Source organism: Rhinolophus ferrumequinum, chromosome 17 (assembly GCF_004115265.2).
Source record: "Rhinolophus ferrumequinum isolate MPI-CBG mRhiFer1 chromosome 17, mRhiFer1_v1.p, whole genome shotgun sequence".
NCBI lineage: Eukaryota > Metazoa > Chordata > Mammalia > Chiroptera > Rhinolophidae > Rhinolophus > Rhinolophus ferrumequinum.
In genome coordinates this window covers 11,938,012-11,956,600 of record NC_046300.1, presented here as the reverse complement: position 1 = coordinate 11,956,600, position 18,589 = coordinate 11,938,012, and the positions used below count along the sequence as shown (strand labels likewise).

The following is an 18,589-nucleotide window of genomic DNA, read 5'->3' as shown; positions in this document are numbered from 1 at the left end:
TTCAAAACTCTGTCCCTGTTTCTGCCAAGTCCCTTTGATCTATTGGTAAGTTCCGTTTTCTGTGCCCACATTAGAGGCTCCCCTTAACTAGCTAGTGATTCTTGGTTGTGCATTTAAGTTGTAAATGATGCAGTAAAGTGTTGCTGGAAGGTATGTGCGCAGGAATAGGGCTTGGGGCAGATGGGCTCCAGTACAGGAATATCAAGTAATGTCTCACCAGCTGCAGTCGGGGATACCCAAATGTCAGCCCTTGTGGGGCTTTTACCGGGGATCGGTCATCTTCCCTGAATCTCCAAATTCTGGTCAATAGTATGGAAGCCAGGCTGCCAACAGTCTGCAAGTCAAGTAGGGGCTGGGGGCTGAAGCCTTCAGAGAAAACAGGCTTTCATAAACTCCCCTGATTTCTCACAAGGCACCTCGTCTCCCTCTTGTCTGTGTGTGACACCCCACATCTGCGGCCTTTCCCATTCACACTACCCAGAATACATTTCAAGTCTCCTGCTGCAGTGGAAGAGAGGGCCTCTCCTAATGTTCAGTCAGGGATAAGAGCTGGGAATCAGTCTCCTGCAGATTTCCCAGGATCTCACTATCTTGAGTCTCACCTCCCTCTTGGTACCTGGTACACCCCCAACTCCCAACCTCTCCAGAGCTGTCAAGCAGTAATCACATCTCCTTGTGGCCTTTCCCCCTGCAGACAATAAGGGATCTCAGAAATCTCCATTCTGCTAAACTAGCAAACATTCATTTGCCAGCTTTCCACCTCCCAAAATAAAAGACAGGTGGCAATGCTCCTCTGCTTTGGCCATCTTTCCCTTTCACTTTGCTCTTGTGGTTTGGGGACTGTCTAACTCCTTTACTCACAGGTTAGTACAGTATCAGAAGAGAACCTGTTCAAGCAGCGATGACCGCTATCATTTCAATTAGAAATCCTCCTCTATCTGTTCCCTTCCTCCTCCTGAGATCCCCAGTACTACGCATGTGAGGTCTCCTGGACCTACACTCCACCTCTCCTACCGTTTTCACATGAATTTTCCATCTTTGTAATCGGCTCTGTATGGTTCGATGTGTTCTTTCTTGCTGCCTTCCAAATCCCTAAAGCCGCCCCCAGCAGAGGCAATTCTCTTTCAGTTCTTCTGCTGAATTCCAGAAACCTGCCTCCGCACAGTTTTTGTAACTTGTTTATTAAAACTGTCTATTCCATTAGTTCTGCCTCAGTAAGAGCTGCCTGCTCTTGCCTCTCTCGATGGACTATGACAACTGCCTGCTTGCTCATGACTTCCTCCCCTACTCAGCACCTGATCAGGACAGCGTGTGGCAACGCAGGTGGTGAGACGAAACAGTTCTCTTCAAGGACAGGAAAACGAGGTCATCTGCCCGAGATGCACAGACTGGGGCAGACCGGCCCCCACAGCAGTCCTACTCCAGCTCTCCTGGGAACAGAGCACTGGGCCCAACAACCGCACACGGAAAGCACCCGCATTTTGGACCCGCCAGGAGCCCCCGGAGCTGGTATTCAGCTGGGCTTCAGGGGGAAGACAGGACATCCCCTCTGCCACACAGCGAAGCACGACGGGGGCCCACCCTTACCTCACCTTCCAGGCCCCCCCCGCCCCCACTTATCCTTCTCATTGTGTTACTCCAGAGAGAGCAGACTGCAGGTCCGGGTCAGAGTGCGCGTTCAGGCCACCATCTTCCCACCACTACTGACGTGTCTAAATTTTCATTCAGAGAACGAAATCACAGCAATTTCCTGGGAGGACCAAATGTGTTATGCCCCGGCTCTGATGGTCTGACATGGGTTAGTTCTTTCCAGGTGGAGTTTCTGGAGTTGGGTTTACGAGGGATATTCTAGATGGAATGATCAGGGTGGCTCTCCGAAGGAACCCATAGTTGAACAGACACCAGAAGGACCTGAGGAAGCCAGCCACGCAAACATCCGGGGAAGTCCATTATGGGCATAGGGAGCGGCAACTGAGAACAGTCCTGAGGTGACTATTATAGGTTTCGTTGTTTTAAAAAGCAACAAGGAAAACTATGGCAGGAATAGAATGAGCGCCAAGAAGAGCTGCATAAGACAAGGGCTAAGCAACGGGCAGGAACTAGAGGAGGGAGGGCAGAAAAGGGCATGGTAAGCAGCAGGGGTACTACCTCAGGACGCCAGGACGTCATTAGAAGAGTCTGAGCAGGGGACAAACAAAAGTTGATTCATACTGTGTAAGAGACACTCCAGTCGCTACATAACGACCAGACTGTGAATCCAAGAAACGATGGCAGAACATCTGCTGAGAAACTATATTATTTGTCCGCATATAACGGCGGATACAAGGAGAGATGAGAGGCAGCAAAGCCAAGAGCAACTTCTGCTTCCAGCCCTAATGGACTACGAGGGACAGGATTCACCCTCCCACCTAAAACAACCAAAAAATAGACAAAATACATGAAATCGTTTTCAAGACACTGGACTTAAAACAACGAAGTACAGTGACCCCTGGGTCACGAGAAACAAAGGAGGCTTGTTTGGAGCGTCCACATAACCGTCACTTGGAAGTGATTAATCGGCAATGTAATGACATGTTGAAAGGCAAGTATCAAGGAAGGATCTAACAGAATCCTACAAATATCTTCCAAGCAAGAATATGTTCCGTTAAAGTCACACGCTCCTGATCTGATATTGGCATGTGGCAGTACCTATCTGTGTGACAGACATTTTCAAAGAAAAGAAACATAAAACTGCATTAGAGACCAGCAATGACGTGAACACTGGTAGTGGATTTGACGATGGAGGCACTAAGTTTGACCCCTAATTAAGCAAAATGCTATCTCTTCCCCCCCAAAAAGATTCTATTCTTCTCATTAGTAGACCTGTATTACAAAAAGAAAAAAACTACTCAATTATTAGTAGTATATTTTTTATGTCAATAAAATATATTAGGTTGGTGCAAAAGTAATTGCAGTTTAAAAGGTTAAAATGGCAAAAGCCGCAATTACTTTTGCACCAACCTAATATATGGAAACGTGTTTTCTCTCTTGTTATATAAATACCTACATAATACCCACAATTTTGCCTCTTGATCCACGAATCCTAAAACACTTACTCTCTAGCTGTTTACAAGAAAAAGTTTGTCAATCCCTGATCTCGATCAAGTTCAACAATGCCAGGCTCTCCTCAATATTCTACAATAAGTAAAAAGCTAGGTTGAGAAATGGACATTAAACCATATTTTTCAAGGTTCCTCTGGGTTTTCAACAGAGCATGCAGACTGAGTAACATCAGAAGATGTTACATCAGAAGCGCATAAAGGGAACCTGAGGTGCATCCAGGACAGCTTCTGGGAGGTGAAAGCCAGAGAGTGAGAGATCTGCGAGCCTAGATCAGTCCAGAAACTCCTGCTCCCTGCTCTGCTCCTTCCTCTACTTTACCAGGCAGCCCCTCTGGCCTTTCTCCCACCCATTCCGGAGTGCTGCAGTAATGAAAACTAAGTCAAAAATACCTCCCCAAGACACCAACCAGAATCAACTGTAACACCCTTCCTTGGATTGTCCTCAGGCCTGGAAAACTCCAGGTATTCCCCACCACCCAGTTTCCATTCCAGAGGTCCTCTCTGAAGACTTCAGGGTTTCCAAGCAGAGTCTAGAACTGAAATATTAAACCCCTGGAAACGTCTAGGAAAAAAATTTTCAATACCAGCTACATAGAGACCAAGAAGCGCTACTAATGAAACTAATGAAACAGGCACCAAATTGAAGTTATTGATGAAATCATCAGAGAAAGTCATACCTGGACTGGCAGCTGAGCAGCAGCATCTCATGGTTATGAATCAAAATATATAAAAGAACCAGGAAGGCCTTTGCTCTAATGGAAGTTGAGGGGCTGTCAAGTAAACGGATAATTGTAGACACAAAATCCTGTGGAAGACATTAAAAAAATTTTGAGAAAACATGAAATAAGTCATGGACGAATAGATTATAATCACCAAACATACAGCAAGGAATAAAATGATACCAACTACCGTTTCTGCATTCTTATTTTGTGCCAGACTCTGTACTAAGTTTTTAATACGTATTATTTCATTTAAACCTAAAAAATTGAGCCATAAAATGTTGACAGTATTACCCCCGTTTTAAAAAGGAAACTAAATCTTGAAAGGTGAAGCAATTTGCCCAAATTCACAGAGTTGGATTCAAATCCAGTCCAGTCGAACAACAAAGCTTGCCTCTTAACCAAGCAACCACACAACTGGAAGTGTGGCAACAAATAACTAGAACAACTGGCAGTCACGACTGCATGTAGACATGGACCTCTGAGCAAACCTGTATATACAGAGATCACATCTCTAATGTACACACCTGAGGTACTACATTATAAACACCCAACATGCAACACAAAAGAAAACCCTTAGTCCTACAGCATTCTTTAACTAAAGGTATAATACAACACAGAGAAATAAGCATTGACAAGTATTACTGTTATTTTCTAACAGAGAGGGACTGTACATCATTTCAGGTGCCTATTGATATACAAAAAAAGAAATACAGACACACACACACACACACACACACACACACACACGTCAATGAATGTAAGGAGGCAGGAATACGGAACTGTACTGGTAGCAAGATGGCTACAGGCAGCAGGAATCTAAGTTCCCAAGAGTCCTTAACAGAGGCAAGCACCTAGCGGTGACACCGCATCCAAGGCAGCTTGTTTTTTCTGCCATTCCACAGTCCTTTTACATCGGGTGCTATATTGCCAGGCAGGAAGAATTTACACCGTCTGGTGTATTCTTCTATTTAAGGATGGAAATATGTCCATATATCTCTATCTATTCATCACTCTCACCTGATTCCTGAACCAAATAATCAAGCTACTTCATCATCATTTTGATTCAAAACAGAATCAACACCAAGATGTCCTGAGTAACAGATCTGTTTGCACCCTTCCAGCATGTAGACAGTAGAAAGCCCATTTTTCCACCGTCAACTCCCAATTCTAATTTACACTCTGTAGTCCAAGGACCACAATCACAAATCTGTTTCCCACATCAACACAACCCCACACACATACGAGTGCACACATATAACTCAAAAACCATTCAACTCTTCTAGTTATAGGAGACTCAAGAGACACGATACAAACTGCAATTCAAGACTTGGAAGTTTTGTTCCACATAAAAGAACATTACAATTGCAAAATCTGAATAAGGTCTGTAGGTTAGCTAATAATAATGCCTAATAAATGTTAACTTCAAGATGTTTACATCCATGGCTTCTTTTTAGGGAGTATTTAGTGAAGTAATTAAAGTAATTGGAGCACCAGGTCTGCAACCTCTTTCTCAAATGGGTAGGAACGAACACACACACACACACACACACACGGAAAGAGATAGACAGAGTGTCAGAGAAACCATAAAGCAAACAGGGTAAAATGGTAACCTTTGGTAGATATGGGTGAAGGGTATATTGCAATTCTTTGTATTACACATCCAACACTAAACTCAGTGCCTACCCAAAAGGTGATCTGCTCTGAGGATCATCAATCCAAAAGCTAAACTTAAAAATCTGAGCACCTTCCTTGACTCTTTCTTCCTCTTCCCTCCCATGACCAATTGATCCCCAATTTCTGTGAAAACACCACCTCCTCCATTGCTGCCTTATTTCAATGTATCATTCTACGTCTCTTGAATTACAGTAACAGGCTTTAACTTCGCTTTCTTCCATTTATGCTACAAGATGCAGCTACAGTGAGCTTCTACAACAGCAAATATGATTATTATTCACTTACAAAATATTCTCAATAGTTGCTGCAACACTTGAGATGAAGCCATTACTAAGAATCTTACAAAATTAAAATAACATGCTTGTGATTTTGAGTGAAACAAACTAGATAAACTATAGCACATATCAAAACATAAAAGATGCTGGGTGTGAGATTTGTTTGTAACACCACAACTCCAAGTCCCTAAATGCGTGTGTTACAGAAAATTTTGGATCTAAGCCTAAAAGCTCTAGTGCCCTAAATAAATTCTCATTTAGCCACTTCAGAAAAACTGAATGAGCAGTACTGACTGACACCCTACAACTAATTGCTAAAGGCTCCGTATTTAATCTTAAGTAATGGGCACACCACCCCTCTAGGACAGTATTAATCTTACAAGACTTGAGAAGGGGAGATTACAGACTGCAGGCGAAGACTTTGCGCTGACAATGAATAATAAAAATGACCTTTGGGAACCAAAAATGACCTCAGGACACTTCAGTGTGCAATCCACTATGTGTTCAGCTTTGATTTAAATTCATCTTGCCATTCAGCTCAACATACCTAAATATTACATGCGGAGAAAAAAGCAGAAGCTGTTTAGGTCTAGAAGCCAAATCACAGCATGACGTGTTTATGTCCAATATTCAAATGCTACTTGGCAGTGATTTCAGAATGAACGTATCTATCTAACATAAAGATGATGGGATGAAATATTCAAAATGTTGGGAATGAGCCCACATCTATGAAGCATCCATCACAAACAAAATAATATTGTTATCAAAATTAAGCAAAAGGATACAATATCCCTCTAATACAGATCATAAAGATGAAATTATTAGATGAATAAAAAATGGTGAGATAGAGAACTTCAAAATTATCTCTTGGAAACCTCAAGCAAAAGATTGATCTGCTTCAATCAACTGTCGCAGATGAAAATCAGTGAGTACAGCCTGGCTGTCAACTGCTAACAGCCTCACGGAAAAACAGTGAGACATCATGTGGGTAACTACACTGACACAATTTTCCTGTTTAATATTGATGGAAATGGAACATGTACTGATTAAATCTAAAATTGTTTTTAGATTACACTTTCCTTAAAGAAGTTCAGCCAAGCATCTGAGTAAAATATCTCTAACAGAATACATTTATTAATGTAGACACACTAAAAATATCACAATATGATCTCATAATCTGATTAATATGCATAAATTAACCACCATATTTTAAATGCTGTATTTGCAACCTTTGAGTCAGTATGCCTAGTGATTTGTGAGGAAAAAACCCTTAGTAGACTTAGCATTCAAATTTTTTAAAATTCTACAGGAATGAAATTTCATACTGATCTTCCATAGTGCTTACAAATAACAGAGATCTGCAGCTTCTGGTTTATTATTAATCACTGTTGTGCTACTTGGTCAAAATGCTAAACCTGAAGCAACGGCCCCAAACTAGACTGCTAAGATAAAAATGGGCGGACAGCAGCTATTGTCAAAATTAATAAGCAAAAAATTTGAAAGGCAGTATCTCTAGTCAGTAACACTCAGAAGGAAATCGTCTTACCAGTGAGCATGAAAAACTAACCTGTGAAATATGGTATGGCTTTAAAAATTAATGTTTAAATCATTAGGTGACCCCCCAAAGTATGCATTACTGATTCTCCAGCTTCAAAATACATTCAAAGTCACAAACCTCAGGGAAAAAAAAAGACTAAGGCAGATGTTTTAATCTATGTACCTTAATCAAGTTGATGTGAGTTTTTTAAGCTCCATTAATTGAAATGCAGCAGAGTGGGGTTCCAGGAGTATTATATGCTTCTGATTTCCTAACATCAAGAATCTGGCACGGAGTTTTTAAGGTAAGGTTTTTTGTTGTGTTTTTTTTTAAACCCACACCAGTGATTTCTTTACAAAGCAGTTGTCTAGTTTAGTGTAATATTCATAGACTTCTCCATTTCTCCCTATATGCCTTTATAAATATACATGTATATATGTACATACATATTTGTGTATATATACGTGTAGTGCATGCATGCATGTGTGTGTGTGTGTGTGTGTGTGTGTGTCACTGCAGGTTTAGAATGACATACTATTCTGCCACCCTTATTTTCATTACTTGGCCTTAGCTTATTCAAACATAAAATTCATAATAAAAGTTATAAAGACATCACTGAATAGGAGAAATATGGATTACCAAACAATATACAATTGATCCGATTTCTGTACAAAGATTCTAACAGCACGTGTGTGCGGCAGCCACAGAGGGACGAGGGAGAGGAAGGGATACCTGACTGTATGTGTATTTGCACATACATATGCAGAACAAATATGAATCTGAAAGGCATGTATCACAAATTTTAAAGAGATTATCTTAGGAAGGTAAGCATTTTCTTTCAGTGTTCTGTATTCCATGTATTCTAGATTTTCTGTAGTAACCATGTAAATCCTAAATTCATAAAGGTTGTAAACATAATCTGATCAAAATGAATTCACACTAGCTAAAGTTTCTAGATACTATCTCAGTGAGGAAAATGACCTCATCCAATCTCCTTCTTCCCAATAACACAGCAGGACACACATGTATGAACGCTTGGACTCCTCCAGCCTCAGACCACGAAGAGCAAACATTTCAGGACACATTAACAGCTTGGAAGACCCAGCAGAATAAAACCGCAGCATAAACCAGGAATTTAACGAAAAAACAAAACAGCTCATAGGGCACAGAACAGTACATAAACACACACCTAACTTACAAGGTTCTTTCTTACACCTGGTCAGGCCTTCCGGATGCCTCTTGTTCACAGTCATTCAAGCACCTGAATTGTGAATAGGTGATTCAACAAGTACATCTAAAGTACCCTCTACCAACGGTTCAAAAGTACCATGTGAAGTGTTGGGGGGTGAGGGGCCATGGGAAAACAGTGTGTCACTTTTTGTTTTGCTCAATTTCTCCAGTGACCAGAATACACAGAACACATCATTTTAACTCGAGTCCCTTGTCACCATGGCCGTGAACACTCACTTTTCACATTGCAGTATATGGAACCAACACTTGTTTTGGATAAAGGCATCTTCTGCCACTTAGCACATCTGTGAGCAAGCAGAGCCTTCTGTAGATGGTGACATAACACAAATCAAGCACCAGTAATGAACACGGCTGCTGTGTGTGGGCATCTGAGGACACTGATACCCACATAGCTGACGTAGGCGACAGTGCAAACTAAACATTCCCTCCTGAGCATGATTCAGAAGGAATAATACAATCTAATTGATCTAGTTGGGGATGAAAACACGGCTGTAGTGACATACTTCAAATGGAGAATAATTAACTGCAAATAACTACAAAAACAGGAAGTATGCTGCGAATAATCCTCAACTCTAGGTTGGTTTCATTATAAGAGAACTATAGCGTGTGTCTTAATGACTGCTGGTGAAATTACAAGTAAATGGTACTCTCATCACCTACCTTTCTAGAAAACAATCTAGCATTATTTATGCAGAGCCTTCTAAATGTGGATAACACCTGTGTACTCTATTAGAGATGAGCACAAAGGTGTATGTAACAGGAAGTTCGCTGCATTGGGGAGAGTACTAACCAAAACATGTGAGCCAAACAGTTCAACAGTGGTATTCTTGGGGAATACTGAATGACACACACATTTTGATCTTCATGTTATAAATGTGTGCACAACATACACAGACACACAGACAAAAGACTAAAATGAGATAAATTACCATGTTAACAGCAATGATCTCTGGGTAGTGAGATTCCAGTTGATTTTGTTTTCTTCTTTAGGTTATTCTAAATTTTCTGCAGTAAATAGTCATTTATTTTAAAAACAATGGCGTGGACCTCTTTTGGGGACAGCATTTCAATTACAAAAAATACCAGGATATACAGGCGTCCATTCCCCAAAAAGAACAAGTGCAGTTCTTTCTCTCTGCCCAACAGTAAGCGGTAAAACTGCTTTTATTCCTGGGTCCCTTCTTATTCCACTCATTCTACCTCTATCAACGATCCAACACTTGAGACCACCTCAACTTAGCAATAATAAGATTAGTCAACCTGCCCCTAAAACACACATATAGAGAGAAATACATGCACTTTCCTTTAAGTAAAATAAAAGAGACCACTGTGTCAAAACCCCAAAGGCAGGCCAGTATCTCCACCCTATGGGATCCGTTCTTCTTCCTGCTTCCCAGCCTCTGTCCATGGCCCTTCTTCCCTGCAGCCTCTGCACAGCTCGGCTGCCTGCTTTCTTTTCTCGGATCTCCTCAACATCTCTCACACCTCAGGGAAGCGGAATCACAAAGTCCTTATTTTACTAGCTTTGTGAAAGAGCCTATCTGAAACTAAATCAATCCATGCCTGTGCTAAAACTCTCAGCCTCTGTTATCACAATTTACACAGTAAAACTACTCAAGTGGTACTTTTACTAATATAATAACAATAATGACTTGAAAAATTTAGTAGCAATAATTAGAAATACAGACTGTCGGAAAGAATACATTCTCTGAGGCTCAAATTTCTTAGCAGAATCTAAACCAGACTAATTAAAGACAAGACATGACTTTCTCTCTATTTTGACTTTCACAGATCAAGTTTAACATGTGAACCTGAGCATTAATCATCATAATTATTGAAATTTTAACTTTGAGTATAAAACTCAAAATTTAACATGTTGCATTCAGTGCAGAAGAACGAGGACAGACACTTCTTTCAGTGGATCCATTCTGCCCTTAGCGTTACCTTCACCGTGACCTACAAAGCTCCAATTTGACAGGTTATCTCCCCTCCAAAAAAGGATAATTGGTCCAATAAGTTTAGGAAACACTGTCCACTACGTTTGCCCCATGAAGATTCATAATATACATGAGCATATGAAAAAATGGGAAAGTCTGTACAATTGAAAATATCTCTTTAACTTTAACTCAACTCTTTTCATATATAAATATATATATTTATATAACCATGGTGCACTTTTTTGACTTGTTTACACCTCACTGCACATACATATTCTAGGGCAGGGCTTCTCAAACCATAAAGTTCAAACAATCACCTAGAGATCTCATGAAAATGTCAGTCCTGATTCAGCAGGTCTGGGGTGGGGCCTGAGGGTCTGCATGGCCAACACACTCCCATGATGCAGTGCTCTGGGCCAGAATCACTCTTTAGCAAGAACTAGAGAAGACACTTTGAGGAAAGTGACCCTACAGAGACTTCTTTATAGCTATAGTGTTGTGATGTGATTTTAATACTTACAAACTCTACTGTACATAAAATAAAGGAATGGCAAAGGATTAGAAGGGGGCTAAGTGAAAACAGGAGAAAGGGAGCTCTAACGGAGATTTGCAGTGGCAAGGTAGTAGGTAAGGAAAGGAATAAAAAGGAGTCAGAATAGAAAGGGACCTCCCGCCCCCGCCCAACCCCAAGGCAGGCAAAGGATATGGGAAAAGAGGTGGGAGCTGAGGAGGAGGCATAAGAAATACTAGCACATAGGAAGGACTCGTTTTCGAACTTTTCAACATTAAAATGGGACAAGGAGGCAGAACCATTTACTGGATTTCTGTTTTAATCACTAAAAGACTCCTGTAACATCTTCAGAGGAATGACCTATGATACATAGGTTTGGCAAAGTTCACAAAGGCCCCTGGAGATAAAAAGTAAATTCTATAGTGATGATATTACTTGTTGAACTACTAACACTGCAGAAGAAAACAATTTTTAAAGTAGAGGAACAGGTGAAATCGATGTCAAACCTTTTCTTGGATCAGCCTCTGAAGATGAACCCCACAGGACAACAGAGCAGTGAATAAGGTCAACATGGACTGCTGCACTTTGCAGATGGCAGAGGCCAGGGAGCTCATCACTGAGTTCAGTCCCACCTTCTCAATAACATTCTGGAAGGCGGCAGGAGAATGGCGAGTGATTCTGCACAACGCCTGCAGAGACAGAAGGACAGATCCGTCAGACAACACCAGGTGCATTAACCAGGCCCTAGAAAGGTAACACACGCTTCTGGGTAAACAAGGAGAAGGCACTTTGCTCGCTCCTTCATTACTTATTTTGGCCTAAGTTGGAAACCTTCAACACATTTAAAAGTAAAACAACAACTCAGCTGCTAATGAAAACTAAAAAGTTGTTTTAATACATTGGAGACTCTTATAATAATGACCATGTAAATGATGAGAAACTAAAATGATACACTGATACATAAGTCTATACAGAAAAGTTCCCTTTAAGTAACAAGCACCATTAAGTGCCCTCTTTGGGCAGAAACTAAGCTAAAGGCTGAACAAATAGTCATTAAAGTAAATATCTCACACTTACTGTTTAGTGCGTAAAGAACACTCTCTGAGAATATATGAAGACTATCTCATTTAATTCTCCCAACATATAACAAAGGTATTATTATTATTAACCATTTTATAGCTTGTAAAACTAAGGCATAAAATATTTAGGTAATTTGCCCAAAGACATAGGTAGTAAGTGGCAAAACTGAAATCCAAATCAGGTAGTCAGACCCCTGAGCTTTTCTAAATTGCTCACAGACTATTAGAGATAAAACTTGTAATTAAGAAATGTTAAAGGGACTTCTTTAAGAAGAAGAAAAAGATCAAAAATATGAATAATAAAATGGCAATAACTACCTATCAACAATTACTTTCAATGTAAATGGATTAAATGCTCCAATCATAACACACCAGGTGGCTGAATGGAAAAGGAGACAAAACACTTACAAATATGCTGCCCACAAGGGACTCACTTCAGATCAAAAGACACACAGATTGAAAGTAACAGAATGGAAAAAGATATTTCAAGAAAACAGAAATGAAAAAAAAAAGCTGCGGTAGAATACTAGACAAAACAGACTTTAAAACAAAGGCTATAACAAGCGACAGAGAGGGACCCAGGAATCCCACTTCTGGGTATTTATCCAAAGAAACCCAAAACACTACTTTGAGGGGACGTGTGCATCCATATGTTCATTGCAGCATTGTTCACAATGGCCAAGATATGGAGGCAGACTGGGTGTCCATCAATGGAAAAATGGATAAAGAGATGGTGGTACATACTCGTATATATAGTGGAATATTGCTCGGCCATGGAAGGGAATGGGTGCTTACCATCTGCGGCAGCATAGATGGATCTGGAGGGTACTGTGCTGAGTGGAGTAAATCAGACAAAGAAAGACAAATGCCATATGATTTCACTTATATGTGGAATCTAAAGAATAAAAGAACAAAAACAGAAACAGACTTATAGATACAGAGATTATTTTGATGGTTGCCAAATTGGAAAGAGGTTGTGGGGGCAGTGAGTGAAAAAGATGACGGGATTAAGAAGTACAAATTGGTAGTTACAAACTAGTCATGAGGATGTAAAATACAGCATAAGGAAGATAGTCACTAATGTTGTAATAACTATATTTGGTGTCAGATGGGTACTCGATTTATCGGGTGATCACTTCATAAGTTATATAAACGTCTAATTGCTGTGTTGTACACCTGTAACTAACATAATGTTGTATGTCAAGTGTAATTGAAAAATAAAAAGTACATTTAAAAGCTTGTAATGAATAAACTAATAGAATTTAAGAAATGTAATAGAAGCGGGCTCAGTAATCATGCTTGGAAAGGCAGGAAAAGCAAGTCAACAACAGCTCCTTAAGTAAGATAATATTTAATATTGCACTAGTTTCTGAAGGTAAGTGGGAGATGGATAGGTGGGAAAATAAGAAAATTCTTCCCAGAGAAAAGAAAACAAATACAGGGTACCCACATAGAGACATAGGATGAAGAGCATGTTCTAGAGGGAGACCATCCGCTGTCTGATGCAATTGTAATAGAACATACTTCGGGTGAAAGAAGAGGCAGAGAGTAGGAAAGAGGAAAACATGGTCCATCTAGAAAAGCAGGATGGAGCAGAGGTGCTCTACCAAGCTAGGACCTTTGAATTTTATGCCATAAGCAATGGGAAAACCTCAAAAGTTTTAGGCAAAAGAGAGGGATGGTCATATTCTGTGTGTACATGGAAGACTCCAAAGAAAGAAATAAACATAAGCCAGAAAGGTTTCACAAAAACAGTCATTATAATTATAATATTAATGCCATATAACCTTCTTCCTGATTTATATTTGAAACAGATTTATAACCTTGACTAATAATGAAAAGATCAAGAATAAGATAAATTGTTAGAAATATTATGATGTCAAACGAAAAAGAGGTAGGAGGGATGGAAAAGATAAAGACTGAAAAATATTTTCATTTTCTTGAATGTCTCAGGAAAAATTATTTTTTCTATCCCTAAGAATGAACTTCCTTTAAAAGTTATTCCTATTGATAAGAAAAACAAGTGTTGACTGGTATCAAACTCAAATCTTCCACCAAAATGAAATGTTTAAAGTAAATGTATTTATTTTATGCTAAACCTTACTTCCAATCTTTATGAAAATGCTAATGTAACCTTATTATAACCAAAAAGGAAAAGGTAAATGCACATAGTAACAACGAAAATCTAAAGGGACCCTCTCCAAATGCTGTTCAAATTTTTCAAATAAATGCATATTATTTATAAGAATTTTAATTACATTCCAATGCCATGAGTATATTAGACATTTTTTAAATTACTATTTGGAACTAAACATTTACAGGAAAGTTAACTTTATTAATAATGTATATATTTACTATCCTTTCTGAAGTTACTGAGTAAACAAACATACTGAAAAATGAATATTTGTAAAGCACTAAATATATGTTCCCTAAAACATCAACAAAAAAAGTGTCCCTTTCCTTAAGGAACTGATTATCATATAAAAGTCTTGATATATGTACTTATAAAAGTCTTGTTTTACTAATCATTGAAAAATGAAAACAGGATCTCAAACTAATACCTGCACGCCCATGTTCATTGCAGCATTGTTCACAACAGCCAAGGTGTGGAAACAACCTAAGCGTCCAGCAACAGGTGACTACATAAAGAGGTGGTACATACATACTACGGAACATTACTCAGCCACGAGAAAGAAGACAATCCTGCCATTCGCGACAACACAGGTGGAGCTTGAAGAAAGTATGCTAGGTGAGATAAGTCGGACAGAGAAAGACAAATACTGTATGATCTCACTTATATGTGGATCTTAAAAAGCTGAAATCATAGAAACAGAGAGAATGGTGGTTATCAGGGGCAAGAGGGTGGGGGAAATGGGGAGATGCTGGTCAACAAATACAAACCTCCCGTTTTAAAATCAGTAAGTTCCAGGCACCTAACATACAACGTGGTGATTGTAGTTAATAATAGTGTACTATATACCTGAAAGTTGCTAAGAGAATAGATCTGAAGTGTTTCTCCACGGAAGAGAAGTAGTAGTTATGTGATGTGATGGAGGTGTTAGCTAACATGCACTGGTGGTCATTATTCTGCAATATGTAAGTATCAAATCAACATGCAGTACACCCTAAACTTACACAACGTTACATGTCGGTTATACCTCAATAAAGCTGGAAAAATAATCATCATTGACTCCATTTCAAACATAGACCAGGAATTTGTATTCGTTTACAAATAGCCATATCAGAATGAAATTTCACGATGTAAACTCTACTTCGAACACCTTTGAAATAACATTTCAGTCTCCCCTTTCTTACATACAGATGGGGAAGTTTGTAGGCTATGAAAGTAGGGTTCTTCAAGTCTAAAACCCAAATTGTGTGAGTTTCAGTAGAAAAGTGGCAGCTCATATGTGAAAACAGGAATAAAATAAATTCACTAAAAAACAACGCTGGTTCTGAAAGTGAAAGTGTTAAGAATGCATTTGTAATAAACCTAAGAAAATTGCTGTTTATGAAATCAAAACAGAATTGTTTCATTATTTTTATAATCCAAGGATTAAAAAATGAGAACATTTTAAATGGACTCCCTCAAGATCATGCTACAATCAGAACTGTTCAAGCAAATTCAGGGTTCCTCCAACAGGCACTTCAACACAGAGGAACAGTTAAGTCTCATCCGCAAAACTGTCGTCCTATCAATATAAAATCCCTACCCAATCATAATGGGGACATTTCATGATAAGAGATTTGTCCAAGCTAAGTGTATTCAAAGCAATTTAAGGACAACTGGAATGATCTTGTCTTCAGAATGTTGCTCAAAAGCCTAAGAGATTTTCCATTTAACCGGTCAACTCTGATATATCAAACACAGTTGAGAGCTTCATGGAGGCTTAAGAGCACATTCGTGCTTGTGTTTTCTAAATAAAAAATAACAATAAATCTCAAGTCTGATCTGCAGTGATTTGGTTTGGAAGTATTTACTTTTTAAAAGAGTTTGAGACTATATTCTAAAACTGTAAAGAACAATTCCAGTTCAAACTTTGCTTCAAAATTTGCTTCAAAAAGAGCATGGCATTATCCCCAGAATTTCAGTCTATTTAAGCTTTAAAGAAATAGACTCATTCAAAAGAGAAGGCTGTATATATATTGGAAACATGAACAGAATCAACACGTAATAAATTTAAGAATCATTTTTTTGTGTGTGTTTTGAATGATTTTTTTGATGTCATATCAAAAATTACCTTGGGAGCCTTTTAACTACACATACTCTCATCTGATCCCGGAGAGATTTTAAGATACACAAGAATAAGGGCAGGGCTGGACAAAAAAGAGGAAGTAGTCAACGTTGCTTAAAAAGCTCCCACCAACCCCAGTGAGGACCACTACCCTGCAAAATTCTTCACGTTTTACACCCTTCATCTCAGCACTTCAGTAACAAGGACGCCCTACCCCAGTTACCGCCCTCACAGGATCCAGTTTACTCAATCTAATTCAACAGGTTTCTCAGGTTCCCACTACAGTCAGAGGAATCCTCTGTCATCCTAACAATTCCAGAAACTTTTTTATCCATTCAATCTATTTCCCAAGCCAGGTCCATACCCTCCAAATCCCACTCCCTAAGCAACAAATGCCACTTCTGAGTGGGAGGAGAAATTAGCCATCTTCCACTCCAAGCCATGCCAGTGTTTTCAAGAGCCCCAAGGTCTCGAGCAGTGCTTCTCAAACTTCGGCGGGTATGACAATCAGCTGGAGGCTTGTTAAAATACAGATTACTGGGCCTCTTCCCCCAGAGAGTCTGATTCAGCAGGTCGGGGTTAGGGCCCAAAAACCTGTATTTCAAACAAGTCCCCAGGTGATGTGGAAGCTGCAGGTCTGGGGACCACACTGGTACAGGGGCATCTGCGGGGCCCTGGGATGACGAGAAGGGTCTGGACATCAGTGACGGCACAGCAGACGCAAACCGCTCCAAGTGGCACGAGGACCAGGGTGCAGCTTTGGCACCGAGCAACACTGTCCACCCTCCCCACCCCCCCACCCCCCCACACTCCGTCAACGAGTATCAACGAGCAACACAGTCAACGAGTATCTGCTGAGCACCTGCCGCGTGTGCTGAGGGAGAGAGCAAAAGGAACAGGGCTCTAACTTGCTGCAACTGACACTGTAGTGGGGGAAAATGTGCATGCGTGAGTTACACAAACACAGCTGTGCTCAGGGCTGTGAGAGAAAATACCATGATACGAGGGGCAGCCCTAACCGAGGAGGTGACATTTAAGTGAAGGCCTGAAAAACGAGGGCTCAGATATGGGAAAAGCCAGCCAAAGATCTTTATTATCTGGCCCTTTCTAGAAAATATTTGCCAACCTCTCCTAAAAAAGGAATGACACAAACAGGTGTCATGATATGGCAACCATCACAGAGGTGTCAGCACAGGTAGGAGTCCTGGGCGTGCTGAGGAGGTTTCATGGAGAAGCACCGGAGAGACCCAGATTGAGCTCCACCCTACAAAATAAAAGTCCTCGGTTCTCTCAAATTATTAATGGCATGAAGTACACAGACAGGCTGAGGACCTGTTTCCTGTCAGAGGGGACTAAAGATATATGAAAACAACATATAACACAGGATACTGAAGAGGCTCCTGGAGCAGAAAAGTAAAGAGAGACATACTGGGGACAATGGGGAAAATTTCAGTGAAAAATTAATTATTTAAATGAATGCTAAGAACAAAATATAAGTTCAAGATGAAAGAGTGAAGCTTAATCTGTCAGATGAAGAAATGGCTGGAAAGTATAAGCCTTTGGTGAGAAAAACCAAAAAAATTTTGCCAAGAAAAGAAACCACGCTGATACTAGGGTGGTGCAAAAGTAATTGCGGTTTAAAAGGTAAAATTGCTAAAACCACAATTACTTTTGCACCAACCTTATAAAGATGAAAATGGTAACATTAAACAACATTAAACAATTAAAGCAAGACAGATTTTTTTTTTAAAGGCCCAGGATTAAAATGGAGACTTAAGATATGATTTCAAGATGTTTCAAGAAAGTTCACTGATATACTTCATAACTCTTTCTGATGGTTTCTCCATAATTACTCATACCATATTTAGGGTTCTTTGTATTTTGAAATCATGTGGCTCCTGAAGCGGGGGCAGGTGTAGGTGTGGGTGTGGGTGTGGGTGTGGGTGTGGTGGATGCTATATATGCTTTGCTTAATGATATTCAGTGAGCAGGATTGTTAGCCCTTGATCTTTGAAATCACACAGGTAAATTTAAGAACAGGAAAACATCCATACATATCCATAGGATTTAGCACCATAAAAGTCATTAGAGAGCTTAGCAGGATCAGCTTCAGTGACATTTTTAGGCCAGATACCAGATTGGGTTGAAGAGGAAACAGGCCAGAAAAGAGCAATAACTTGTGCCAATAACTCTGTATAAAGAAGCATGGCTGTGAAGGGGGACATGCAGCCACAGAACTTTTGATATGTCTGCATGTGTACTTTTTT

At 39.8% G+C, this 18,589-nt stretch overlaps 1 protein-coding gene across 1 annotated transcript in view; it reads right to left on the bottom strand.

Moving 5' to 3' along the window:
- Window positions 1-18,589, bottom strand: part of ULK4 (unc-51 like kinase 4) — a 406,569-nt gene that overhangs the window by 307,273 nt on the left and 80,707 nt on the right. The window contains exons 21-22 of the mRNA XM_033131526.1: window positions 11,515-11,697; window positions 3,779-3,906 (exon numbers count right to left, since the gene is read on the bottom strand). Coding sequence (XP_032987417.1) covers window positions 3,779-3,906; window positions 11,515-11,697 — 311 coding nt within the window. The remainder of the gene's footprint in view (window positions 1-3,778; window positions 3,907-11,514; window positions 11,698-18,589) is intronic.